At 41.8% G+C, this 11,766-nt stretch overlaps 1 protein-coding gene across 2 annotated transcripts in view; it reads right to left on the bottom strand.

Moving 5' to 3' along the window:
* Positions 1 to 8,107: 8,107 nt before the first annotated feature.
* TBL1X (transducin beta like 1 X-linked) overlaps positions 8,108 to 11,766 on the bottom strand; it is a 180,459-nt gene continuing 176,800 nt past the window's right edge. For both annotated transcript variants that reach the window (XM_065741385.1, XM_065741386.1), the window contains 4 exons: positions 11,593 to 11,720; positions 10,286 to 10,451; positions 9,599 to 9,700; positions 8,108 to 8,496 (listed from right to left, as the gene is read on the bottom strand). In XM_065741385.1, coding sequence (XP_065597457.1) covers positions 8,470 to 8,496; positions 9,599 to 9,700; positions 10,286 to 10,451; positions 11,593 to 11,720 — 423 coding nt within the window. In that variant the 3' untranslated portion in view covers positions 8,108 to 8,469. The remainder of the gene's footprint in view (positions 8,497 to 9,598; positions 9,701 to 10,285; positions 10,452 to 11,592; positions 11,721 to 11,766) is intronic.

The following is an 11,766-nucleotide window of genomic DNA, read 5'->3' as shown; positions in this document are numbered from 1 at the left end:
TGGTGGTTTTTTTGTTTTGCTTTTGTGCCTGGGGTTTTTGTTTGTTTCAGCCAGCTCAGGCAGCAATCTGTCAGATGGGCCTTCAAGGTGCTGCTGTAGGGAATTTGGTCAGGAAAAGCAAGTCTGAAGAAGTTCATCTCAGAAGACAATCCAGACAAACTGCTATTTCTGCAAAAAGGCATATTCCTCAACCCAAGGCAGAGAGGGCATAACAAGGACAAATACTGCACTGATGAATTGGGCCAAATATGAGAGCGGGAAGTAAGGTTTTCTCACTGATCAATTTCACACTGGGAACCACTCCACCAAAGACTACAGCTCAGGAGGATGAGCATCAGGTTTGTGCTTGGTGCTGCTGTGAATTCAGTTCCTACTGGAATAGATTTGGCTTTAGAAATAGATCTGGGTGTTCTGTAAAGTCGGGTGGGCATGCTGCTCCCCAGGAAAGCTGTGTGACAAGCCCTCACTTGGGGCGGCCCTTAGGCTCCTTCCTCTCTCCCCACCTGAGCCCCTATCATTTCTTCCCCTTCTCTTGACACTATGTCAAGGCAAAATGGGCAGGAAGTTGATGTTTTGTTCTGAGAAGAACAATTTTTTTTGTTGAAATTGGATCTTCAGCAATGCATGCAATTAATCTCCTGTCAGCTTCACCTATCTCAGGAGGACTCCTGGGACTTCCTCCACGATGTGAAACACTGGCCGTTCCCATGACAAGACCTTCATTTTCTGAATTTGCATTTGGAAAAAATACACCTGAACTCATGGATCTTTTGGAGGGAGAGTCCACTTATTTGTACTAAGACTAATTTTACATATTGCTCTGTGTAGGAGATTCAGGATTTTCTGTGTCACAGGCTGATCTTTCTTGAATGTGAGAAGAATGCTGTAGAACTTACCAGTCTTCAGAAGTGTCTCCATGCTGAAAGAGGCCCAAGTAGGAATGCTGTTCTTTTAAAAATCTGGATGATTATCAAGGTTCGACTTTTAATTGCTTTGATTCATATTGCCTGACTAAGTCATGAGGCCTGGCCCTTTAATGTGGCTATGAACAACAGTGGGTGCCTGTGTGGGCTGGCTGCTCCATAGGCTCTCTGCCTGTGTCTTCTTCCATGGAGGAAGGTGACTGAATGGGTGATCAGATGTGGTTTTTTTTTTTTGCCTTTAAGTTCTCAGCATTCTCCCCAAACCAGCCTGTGGGAATGCTGACGAGCAGCCATTTTCCAGAATTGACCAGTGGTAGCATCACGCTGCGGACTTCTCCCATCAGATTTCTGGTATTCTCAGGAACTGGTGGTCTTAGCCATAGCCAGCGGAGACACTGAAGGTGTACTCAGCAGTGACATCTCTTGCAGTCCCTCTGGCACAACACCGCAGCTATACGGACTGCAGAAAGCCTTGAAAACCCTTCCAAGGGTTTGACCTTTCTGTCTTTCCCTCCGAGATACTGTTGAAAGTTTTTCAGGAACACCACCACTGTGCATGGTCTCTGTTGGTTCTACTGACATAAAGAAACACAGGGAAATAATTCTGAACAGCAGAACACCAGCACTTCTCAGCTAAAGCCCTTCTTACTTTTGTTAAACGTTTCTTACTGTGATGAATCACCGTTGTGAAGGACTGGGATGTCACATTTGGTCCCAGTTTGTAATGGGAAGGGCTCGGAAAGAGGTGAGTAGAATCTTTGTATTGAGGTAAATGCTGATGATTCACATGGTGAAGTCAAGGCTTCTCCTATGAAGGCAGAAGATGTTAGGCCTTGCAACAGGAAAAGAGGCGATAGCTGCTTTCCTGTGGTTATTAGGTTTTGTATTCTTTGGGTTTTGTGAATGTATTCTAAAGGAAGTAGAAAAAACTATCTCTAAGGAAGCAAAGGTCTTCCTTCCTGTTGGGAAAAGAGTCAGCGAGAATGATGAATTCCTTGCCAAGTGAGTCATTTCTTCACTTAAGAGACTTCAAAGCTTTAAACACTGCTTTTCAGAACACAAAGCTTCAAGATGAATTTGTGTGGGCCTGCAATGGATGACATTGATCTTTCCCTTTATGGGAAATGATGCACAGCAAAATGGCAGGGAAGTAAGTGGTTTTGAGCGTGATGCTGCAATATTGCACCTTCCCTCAACAGGCTTAACAAATGCCCTTTTGTTGTGTCGTGCTCTGACAGGAGTGAGAAGCGAGTGCTTGGGTCTGCTCAATGCTCCAAGTGTTACTTGTCAAATATAGTCTACAGGCTAAGTAAATATTTATAGGGTAAATAAAGAAAACTGCTGGTTTGGTTTGACAGTAGTACATGTTCTTGAAACGTGACTGCAAATGATGTGACTAAATGTAGGACTATAGCATAGAATTTATTAAGAAGCAGGTAAAGCAGCAGCTTTTATGGAGTGCTGTGTTAAAGCTTCAGCCCTGCAGTGGCTCCCTCCTTTCCTCTAGCTCCTGCATTCCTTTGAGAAGCTGCTGTGAAGACCTCTGGTGGTTTGTGGTCTTGTGAGAGCTGAATGTATTTGTACAACTACTTTCAACTCACACGGTTAAAGGCAATTCATTGTGTATTAACACTGGACAAATCTCAGGGCATAAACTGAGACAAAAATGGCATTATTTTCTCTTTCTTGTGTATTTAACAGCATGATAATATGCTGATCCTGCCTAAGGGAGTCTAGAGAAAAGGCTGCAGCCTTCCAGTACTTACGGGCCTATGGGACAGCTGGAGAGAGACTCTCAGAGAGCATGGTGATAGGACAACGGGGAAAGATTTTTAACTAAGAGTAGACTTAGATGTTTGGAGGAAATCCTTTACCCAGAGGGCAGTGAGACGCTGGCAGAGCTGTCCAGGGAAGCTGTGGTGCCCCATCCCTACAGGTGTTCAAGGCCAGGTTGGATGGGGCCCTGGGCAGCCTGAGCTGGTGGGGGCAGCCCTGCCCATGGCAGAGGATGGGGCTGGGTGGGCTGTGAGGTCCCTTCCAACCCAAACCATTCTGTGATTCTGTGCTTAGCATCATGCCAGATTTTCAAACAATTGACTTGTCCCAAACATTTCACATCAAGTTCTTAAATGCCTAAAAATTGGATACTGTGATATATAAGGCCACGTTTGGTTTTAGCGCTAATTCCTTTTGAAGGCTCTTGATAATCTAATCTTGATAAGCCTGAGCTTAGGCAAATGGTCGTTGTGGTACACGATCACAAAGCAAAAATCCCACATGCACTGTGAGTCCCATTTTGTGGAGTAAAATTTAGCTACAAATCACATGTAGGCTGCTAAAACCCCACTGTGTCTATGAGGCATTGGTGCTATCCTAGGCCAGCAAAGGAGTTTCTGTTGGAGGGGACAACTGCAGGAATTTTGCTTTCCTCGAGCATCTGGGGGGTGACAGGACGCCCCTCTTTTTGAGATACCTCTGGTAACGGCTGAACTGAAAAAGGAAGCCACAGCACATGAGCTGGAATACTCCAAAGTCTTTCAAAAACTTCCAATTGCTGAAGCAGGACTGATCTAAGGCCTGAACAGCTTGAAGAAAAGACTGTATGTACATTAACCTAGAGTCCAATGTATTTCATCTGGAGAAATTTCCTTCAGATAATTTTTTTTTTAAATTACTTTAACCCAGCCTTACTCAAATTGGTTCCTGACTGTATGGGAACTGCTGAGTCACAGCGTGTACCACTGAGAGAGCACCTGAAGGGAAGATCTGGACAGCTCTGGGAGCACAGGTGAAGGTGATTCACCTTTGTGACCAGAAGGGGTGGAGCCTGGCTCTTAGACCTCATTTAGGGGCTGACTGCCACTGAGGAAGGATCTCTCGCTGGAGATCCTTCCTTTGTGAAGTTCCTTCCCTGCAAATCTAGACCTTCGGAGATGAGTGAGCACTCATTTTCCTTCTGTAACACCTCCTTGTTTGTGCTGGTCTCTTTGCTTGTACAACCTCTACACTGATCATCAGCACCAGTCAATGCTCAGTACTGCAGCCTTCTGCACCTTTTAAAATGACAGACTTCCAAAAACTCATCAATGGGGGAAAATAGAACAATTCAGCCACCCAACCCCGTCTCTTAAACACAGAACTCAAGACAGCCAGGAAAGAATAAGGAACAACACGCACAGAATTCTCTAATATCAAAATATAGCAATTTATTCAAGACACTGAATATGATCTGTTGATTCTCTCCTTAAAACAAATGAGCTACAATACACAAGGTGAATTTGAAGAAAGTGTGGGTGGGGGAGAAACAAAATAAGGGTTGATGCTGTTTCAACAGAACCTGGGAAATGCTGAAATGAGAACCAAGTCTGGCTGCAAGTCTGACACAGACAATAAAAACTGCAGAAGCCAGAATTCAGAATTTCAGTGAGTGGCTGAAAGAACATTTCTGCAATTGACAAAGAACCACATCTTTTAAAAAGGCAAAAGGAGGAAAAAAGGAGGAAAAATTAAAAAGGGAAAAAGAAAAAAGAAACCCAAAAACAAAGCAGACCCTTACATTTGACAAAGTGCACTTCACTTGGCTCTAAAATTAGCTATTTTTTTTCTCATTTTTTTTTAACAAATTAAAAGGAAATTTCTAAGATGTAGCATGGGGTTAATGTGTGTATAACCCTGTAAGTCAGGCCCGTTAGTGCCCCATAAGGGACCCAGTGTTTTCTACATAAAAGATCCAGTATCCTTCTAGCCCACAGAGCTGAGAGGTTTTTGAAATTGTTTTTTCCACTTCAAGGCCAGTTCCAGACAGCCAGCAATGACAAAGATCCAGTAAGCTTCTTGATGGTTTCACAGTTCTGTTTGTACACTTAGGGTTTTTTTTTTTCTTTTTTTTTTTTCAATTCTCTCCCACTGTAGAGAGCTACACACAAAATCCAAAAATACTGCAGAACATCACTCAAATCCGCTGGCCTGTTGTTTCGTGCTACTCTGTTCTGGGGCAGCCACAAAATGGCGGTGCTAGCTGAGGGATGTCTCTGAAGTGACAGAGGAAAATGAGAGTTGCCACGAGGGCAGTCCTGAAGGCCTAAGCTTAGATTTTGTCTTGAACTGATGCCTGGAGAAGCAGCTCGTTGTCCATGTCCTAAAGATACTGTCCTGATGGGATAGGATTACCCTTTGCACCTACATCTTTGGCCCTCCTTAGTCTCAATAGCTGCACTCACTTTATCTGAAAATGACCTACTGCAGTACCTTGGAGGATCTTCCCAGTCTTAAGGGAGGGGAAGAAAGGAAAGTTTTAGTAGCTTGTCCAGTACAGCGCTTGCCAATCTGACGGTTGGTTCAGAGATGTCCCAGAAGGGCAGCCTTCCTCACAAGGAGGCTTTGCAAAGCTACCCATATCAGAATTTTGTTTCTCCTGGCTTCTTACCTCCATGCAGACTGGCAGAGGAAAGACATCATTCTCGTCAGCAGTTCGGAAAAAAGGAAAAAGAAAAGCAGTACACACTGTTGACACTGCTGAGATATCTACAGTATCTACGGTATCTATTCCTGGAACAAGCACAGAACTCGGGCTGTGCAAGGAGGCAGCCATGTGGCACAGTCAAACTCTGATTGAGCAAGACAGTGTCTTTGAATCCTGAGGTCTGGCAGAATTCAAGCATTGCACAAGGGCAACAAGAGCCAGCACAGGGTTGAATCCACTCTGCCCTCCACTGTCTGCAGACCAGAAGCTTTTGTGTGATATTCTCAGAAATGCCACCCAAGAGCAGCTTAGGAAGTTAACTGTGTATATGCAACGATTCAACTTCAATCATCAACCCGACTGTGCTTTAGAAAACCATACAAAACCTTTGTATTCAAATTCAAGTCTCTCTTCTAGTAAGTTTTGTAAATTAGTAGGAGCACATAGTTACTATAAAACAGTGCAAAGCTGTCGTGATCATCTACAGCCACAGTTTTGGAGCAGAAATCTACGAACTACACAGAGACATGTCTGACACTGAAAATAATCCTCAATACCTTCCAGTGTCCAGTTCTCTGATACAAACTACAAACAAGGCTAATTGCAATCAATAACCCAAATGCTGTACAGCTGCTTTCCCCTCAAACTAAGAAGCACTTTTTGCAGTTACTTATTTTTCTTACTTTCTCCTTTCCAAATATGTATCCTTAAGAAAAGCAGCTGAAGGTGACAGTGGCTGGTTCCACGGAAAGGGCTCAGACACTGTAAATAAATTTAAGTATAAAGAGGTGAAAATACAAGAGAAAAAAAAGGAAATACAAACTCCACAATGCCGTGATGCCCGGTGGGTCTTTCACCACCAGTTCAGCACTATGGCTCCAGTTCAATTTTTGCTCAGATCAAATCACCACTTCAGTAGTTGTGGTCAAATCAACAGACACATTCTGTTTTACAGAAATAGTGACTTCGGGTGGGAATGTGCTGTGTGACTTTCAGGGGGTTCTCAGTTTCCTTTTCTCTGCCCTACAAACCTTGCCTTGCCTGTGGGCTAGGGTGGATAGCAACTCAACTCAGCCAGTTCTGAGGATTTGTCTGAACAATGCAGCCACCACCCCGAGGCTGCCTCAGCATTTACACCACTTCCAGTAATCTCTGCCGTTGGCTTTCCTGTACCTTCTTTGTATCATTTGCTCTTAAAGAAATCTTCATCTGCAGATGTCTAGCTGGCAGTAAGGAAATCATGTCCAAACTGGATAGGTGGTACTTCGGAATTCTTTATTGTCGTTCTGATCATTTTGCCCACTATAACTTTATCGTGATATAGATGTTCAGAAATAGTTTGCATATTGTTTATCATGTCCTCACCAAACTGAGAGTTTTACGTTGTCTTCTGAGCACCACTCAAAGCTAAACCTGTCTGGACAGACAATGCTCCTTCACATGCAGTCCCAGAGCCTTTCTTGTCACACACAAGGCAGAGGGTGACAGCAGCACGATGCACTGCCAGGTGCAATGGAAGAGCCTGGACTTGGGCATGCGCTGACCACAGACAGTGAGTCCGTTCTTCAACACAGCCACAGTCAATGTATCTTGGCCCAGTTGGTCCCATTAAGTCACTGACTTATTGGAATAGAAACAGCTGATAGGATGAATTCCAAGAATAGTGGAGGGCAGCACTGCCCAACGAGGCCACAGGCAGCCAGACATATGGTCTGTATGAAACCTCAACTGTCTCTTGAGGAAAGCAGATGGACAATCGTTTTCCTCACGTTACTGAGGATAAACAAAAATACGCAGTTATGAATCTGAGTATTATATTTATGGTCTCAAACCTACAGATTCCTTTCAGTAAGTGTAAAGCATCAAACGGCCATAAGAGTGAAAAGAGACTTCTAAGTGTCTGGCTACTGGAAGAGGTCTCTTAGTAAATGACTGGCATTTATGGTATCAAATGGTGTTTGGTCTTACAGCACTTTCTGAGAGAGAAGACAAAAAGGATACTGCACCTTTCATGTTCCTTGGATACTGTCATTCCTTTTGCTTGAATTACACAACTGGTCTACATTTGGTGGCCATTTTCAGCTTTTAAAACTGTGTTCAACATAAAAAATATTTTCTTTCCAAAAATACACTGGGTTCTTTCTGTTAAAAGTCATCTTTCTCCTGTAAAAATCTTCCCCAGCACTGCATTCTTATATAAAGCACTTATTACACAATTTGCTGAAAGTGCCCTTGAGACGCTAAGATCTGAAGCATGGAGGATTCTTTTTCTTTTAAACGGAGAGAAAGAAAGAAAGAAAGAAAAAGAAATAGAGAAGAGAGGAGAAGCAGTCTGTCAAAAATTTTCATTGTCATGTCCACCTGGCTACATCTACTATGGGCGTACAGGGAAAAAAGAAAAAAAAATGGGCAAGAAGAAAAAGGAGAAAAGAAAGGAAGAAGCTGGGAGTGGAAGGGAGAAATAAAAGGAAAACAACAAAAGTTCATCCTAAGCCTGGGATCCTCCAGGCTATAATATTCCAGCTGATAGAAAAACCACTGAACAAAAAAAGTAGTCTAGAAAATAGAAAGTGTTGTGATTACAAAGTTGAGCATTTCATCAGTACAAACTGGTCTTTGAACGTCCTTTGGGAGAGCAACTGTAGTGTCCAAATTGGAAGGAAAAAAATACAACACCGCATGGAGGAGGACTTTTTTTTTTCCCTTTTGGTTTATCACAGCATTTTTCTTTTTCTTTTTTTATTAACTTTTTTTTTTGGCACAGCTTTTTTCCCAGCCATCAGAGCAAGTTCTCAGACGCAAACCAAACAGTGCAATGCCTAGCTGGTGGCTTCATGCTTCCAAGGCTGAATGTTCCAGGTGGAAACCATTCCCTCCCCCTCTGAAGTGACTGTGTTTTTACTCCTTGATGAAGGTTACGGACAAAATACTAGACATCTGTGGCCAGGGAGAGTTGGTTTCACAGTACACTCTAACTTTGTTCAAGTTCGTACAGTTCTGGAGCTGTTAAGAATAGTTTTGAAGAGTGCTTCTCCCCACACATTCACTGCTGGTCCATTTGAAATTTCTTCTAAAACTTCACTTTTACTTCCGCAGATCTAGAACACAAACCTAGAGAGAAGAGACTCAGGATTAAGAAACATTTATGAGAGTTATTTGGAATTCCTACTTATATATGGCCCAGTAGAAAGGCTGATCAGCCAGCTGTGTGCTATACTCCCAAGCTTCAAATCAAGTCTGTCTCAAGAACCTGTTTACATGCACGCAGGCAAGGGAATGGAACAGAAGTAGAAAACATACACTGAAGACTGAGCAGAGATTGCATGAAATTACAAGCATTTTGGTGGCACATCCCCTGTAGAACTATAGGCCCTATTTAGTTTCTTAAACCCTTCACATTTTGAAGAATATCCAAAATATATGCACAGGTGGTCAGGCACGGCCCGGGATGTAGAGCAGACAAGTGCCCATTTGGAGCAGCTGTTGGAAGCCAGGCATGGCACCGCTTCAAATAGTACAACTCAAGCAACTGAATCATGTTCTATGTGCACCCTTCATTAAAAACAGTGGAAAAATACTGCTCTACAGTGGAGTTATTCCAGTCAGATGTGTAGAAGAGTCATTTTAGTTGGTGTATAGCATGTTGTAGTATCTGTGTGTCCTTCACAAGCTGATCGTGCTATAACTGGAATTTTTAACAAATCAACAAAAAAATGAATAATAAGTTTATCTTCAGCGACAGCTTTCCTTCACCACAGGATGAACTCATTGGGCATCATACTGAACAACTGCTCCTTCAGGTACTATTCAAAGGTACATTTCTTCTGTAGGGTAAGATTAGAAAGCCCCAAATCCACTTTGAGAGCTGATTGGTGTGATCAATCATTAAAAACTGACATTTAAGATAAATAAATAATGATAGAAGGTACACTACTGCTGTTCTTAGCAAGTATGCATTTAAAATTCATTCCCAACTTTGATAGTCTTCACCAACTGCACAAGCACTCCTCATTTTCAATAAAGATATCTATCACCTCTTAGCATTCAAAGCAGGAGCAGTTCTAATATACTTCACAGAAGTACTCATTTCTGTCTGGAGCTGTCTAAACCTTGAGCTGTGTCCAGAAAAGGCAATATGGCATACATATTTTTTGTTGACACTCTTCAGAAGGGTAACTTCCACCCAACATTTACAACACGTAAAGCTTCTTACCGATCCGTCTGATGCGCTTGCTCCCACTTTGTCTCCTCTGGCATTCCAACAGACTTCAAAGATGCCTCCGGTGCCTCGGTAGCTATGTACTAGAGTTCCACTCTACAAAGCAAGAGAGCATGCAAACATTCAACACAGAAGTTCCCTTCGTTTTCTCTGTGGTGTATCACAACATTAAAGAGAAGACAGCGGTGGTGCGTGGGAATCATTCACATCACCTAACTACAGCTGTCTTTGTAAGATGTTAAAGTTAAGAATCTGGTCTTTGATACTGAAGAGAAACAGGCTCATCCAGAAAGCAATTTACACTATGATGCTTAAACATCTCTTCTGTCAGCTCTACATCAGCATAGGCCTGTGGAGTTAAGCTGAAGAGATGTTCCCCTTTCAGATTTATTGTTTAATTCAGTGCTTAGGCATCAATACTCAAAACCAAATCCCTTTGTATCCCTCATCTCACCACCACAAAGGATAAGCCAGGTGCATCAGATTCACTGCTGAACTCACCTTGTTACTAAATGTAAGTATCATTTATTTCTAGTAACTCAACAATTATGCTGGGATTTCTATCAGTCAGTACAATCAGGTTAACCCTATCACTGCAGAGGCAAATATATTTTCCATTTAAGTTATTGCTATTAATGCGTCACCCAAAACAGGTGAGCTTCATATGAATTAAAATAGTACCTGAGTATTCCATATATGGACACATTTGTCAAAGGACCCACTGGCTAGATATTTTCCATCAGGACTAAAAGCTACACTGTAGACAGGCTCTTGATGTTTTGTTAATGTGTGGATGCAGACTCCTCGGTCAACGTCCCACAGCCGAACAGTGGAATCAAATGAAGCACTACAAGAAGCATTCAAACACAAAGCATGTCTTAATTTGTAGTTTGATACCGTAGATGTTTGAAAAGCATACCAAGAGTGTTTTTTTTTTTTTATGGGTAAGCAGAAAATACTGTTTCAAACAAAAAAGCAAATCATTAAAACTTCTATATTCTTCAAGATGAAGACTGTACCTACAGAACTAAATTCTCATGTGAAGACCCTTTAACTGAAGAAACCATACATTGGACCTGACTGCTAGTCAAAAGATGGCCAAGCTTGTCTTTCTGAGGTTTTACCTGCTGTTACCTATCTAGGAAAGTAAAATACACATTGTCGCTCATAGAATAAAGTGTTCTTAGACCTTAAGAATTTGTGCCTTTAACTAATTATCATTCTGTAATTCTCTAGAATCATGATTTTTTTCATTTTGTTTCAGTGCTGTTATTTATTTTTTGTTACCAATCATCTAAATCTCCAATTGTGGGCCTAGAGAAAGGCAAGGGAAATAACTGCTACTAAAAACTGTATTAGAAGAACAACTCCAAGAAAGCCAAGTTCTTCCACATCCACTCCCAGACTGAAGAGTAAAACAAATAAAACAACACAATTCTTTCCCAAACATAATGAACTGATCTGACAACCTCACGGTACTACCCTTAATTGGCATTCTACAAGTAAATGTATTTCCTAAACTCACAGAAGAACTCTGAACAGATTTTTAAGTAGAATTTTGAACATTATCCATTCATTAACAAGACTTTACACATTGTCAGTACCTGCCCAGGTGAATTGCATGACCCTCATTAGAACACATTCCAGCTGGCTTAATGGGCTGCCATCTGTTTCATTTAAGACATGCACTCACAACAGCCAGGTGCTGTATATGAAGGTACTATGCCACATTTACAATCTTTTTATTGAGATAACTGAAAAGTTAGAAGTATTATATGACTCAACTCTTCTTCTTTTTCATCTTTCAAATATAATTCCTCTGGCTTTTATTCATCCTGATCAACAAATGCAGGTACTGTTTACTTTATTCAGCAGATGGCTTATTAGAATTGTAAACAGGAAGAATGACAGCCAGGTAACAGCGGAGTTACATGTCAGAACAATGACTCTTTCCCCTTGGTAGGCAGTAGAAAGAAGCTTATTTTTACCTTGCTAACATGATGTTGGAGTTTGGGTTGCTGGTGCCTGGTCCTGTAGGACTCCATTTGATGGTATAAATCTCTTTGCTGTGAGCCTGAAGGTCATGTACGCAGGTATCTTGCTTCATACTCCAAATCTATGTCAGAGTAATTGTGAAGAGGTGAAAACAGCAATGTTAAAAA

This window comes from Cyrtonyx montezumae, unplaced genomic scaffold, assembly GCF_038088225.1.
Source record: "Cyrtonyx montezumae isolate F1298 unplaced genomic scaffold, pur_monq_1.0 scaffold_3, whole genome shotgun sequence".
Taxonomy (NCBI): domain Eukaryota; kingdom Metazoa; phylum Chordata; class Aves; order Galliformes; family Odontophoridae; genus Cyrtonyx; species Cyrtonyx montezumae.
This window is presented reverse-complemented; position numbering and strand designations above follow the sequence as displayed.